We start from the raw sequence: 1,437 nt of genomic DNA, 5'->3' as shown, positions 1-1,437 counted from the left end.
GGTCATGAAAAGAATTTGCACAGCGGCATGCAGGACCCCACCGATCCAGGCTACCACCACCAATAGGCGACAGAGTCCCTGACGCATGATGGTCGTGTAGTGCAGGGGCTTGCAGATGGCCACGTAGCGGTCGTAGGCCATGATGATGAGGAGGATGATCTCCGAGCCACCCAGGAAGTGCTCCACGAAGAGCTGGGTCAGACAGCCACCCAGGGAGATGGTCCTCCTCCGGTAGAGCAGGTCGATGAGCATTTTAGGGGTGGTGACGGAGGTGTAGGAGGCATCTATGAGGGACAGGTAAGTGAGGAAGAAGTACATGGGAGCAGACAGGCTGGGGCTGAGGGAGATGGTGATGACCACAAGCAAATTGGCCAGCACAGTAAATAAGAAGATGAACAAAAAGACAAGGAAGAGTATTTTCTGCAAGTGTGGATTCTGTGTGAGTCCCAAGAGAATAAATTCAGTAACATTATTGGGGGGCACGGGGTGATCCATCCAGGAAGTAACACCTTCTCAGGTCCTCAATCACCTACGCAAGATAGAGATACGTAGTTAATCATGAACAGGTCGTGGCCTGATTTTCACAGCACAGAGATAGGGGGGTCTACCACGGAGTGGGGCTCGTTTCCTCTGTTACTCCCCACTTCCCCCAGGATGCTGTCTCTTTGGATACCTAATGCTCTATCACCCATAAAACATTCGTGAAGCATCAGTCATTGGGCAATTTAACAAGAAGATAGGGGGCCATGCTCATGAGCTCTGGATTCTCCATTTCCGACACCATGCGACTTTGATGCGTCATCCCATCTCCCCCTGAGTCTGACCCCTGCTCTGGGGTGGTGAGCTTAACAGCCACAGCTGTAAGATACGCTGTGGAAGTTGTAAAGTGCAGCAAAAGGTAAAGCATAGTCCCTCTTCCAGAATTTACTCTTGAACACACAATTTAAAATTTTTAACAAAGCCATGGTCAAGACCTATCTTGCAAGGCAATCTAAGCAGACAGATGGGGCAAATGTGTAAACACTGGGGACAAACCTTCCCTGGCGCCTATGCACACATATCATACTAGTGGCTGTTTCCTCATTGCACCTAGCATAGCATCTGGCACAATGTCTTCAGTGTATGGCACCAGCTTGAAGATAAATAAATGCTTGATGAATGCCCACATCCCTACATCTCCATGAATGCACACGTTCTCATTCTCTCACTCTGTCTATCCACAGTATATACCTGCTTTAGGAGAAATATAAATGCATTCTTGAAAGTTACATTCCAGTTGAGTAGTTTTGGCATATTCAAGAGGTTGAGTATCAAAACATATTGTTTGACAATTTGACTCTCAAGATCATTACACTGATGGGCCGGGGGTTTAGCTCAGTGGTTCTGCCACCTGCCTCAAAAGCATAAGGTCCTGAGTTCTATCCAAGGTACCAAAAA

The 1,437-nt window shown here is 47.8% G+C and overlaps 1 protein-coding gene across 1 annotated transcript; it reads right to left on the bottom strand.

The window, feature by feature from the left end:
* Positions 1-3: 3 nt before the first annotated feature.
* Positions 4-495, bottom strand: LOC104872809 (olfactory receptor 4C13-like; the record flags this gene model as incomplete). Its single annotated transcript, XM_010639149.1, has 1 exon — positions 4-495. A coding segment is annotated over exon 1 (492 nt), but the record flags the coding sequence as incomplete, so codon positions are not given.
* Positions 496-1,437: the final 942 nt, after the last annotated feature.

Source organism: Fukomys damarensis, unplaced genomic scaffold (genome assembly GCF_012274545.1).
Source record: "Fukomys damarensis isolate Sample0158 unplaced genomic scaffold, DMR_v1.0_HiC HiC_scaffold_51416, whole genome shotgun sequence".
NCBI classification, from domain to species: Eukaryota; Metazoa; Chordata; class Mammalia; order Rodentia; family Bathyergidae; genus Fukomys; species Fukomys damarensis.
The sequence above is the reverse complement of the archived record's forward strand: the minus strand, read 5'-3'. Positions and strand labels throughout refer to the sequence as shown.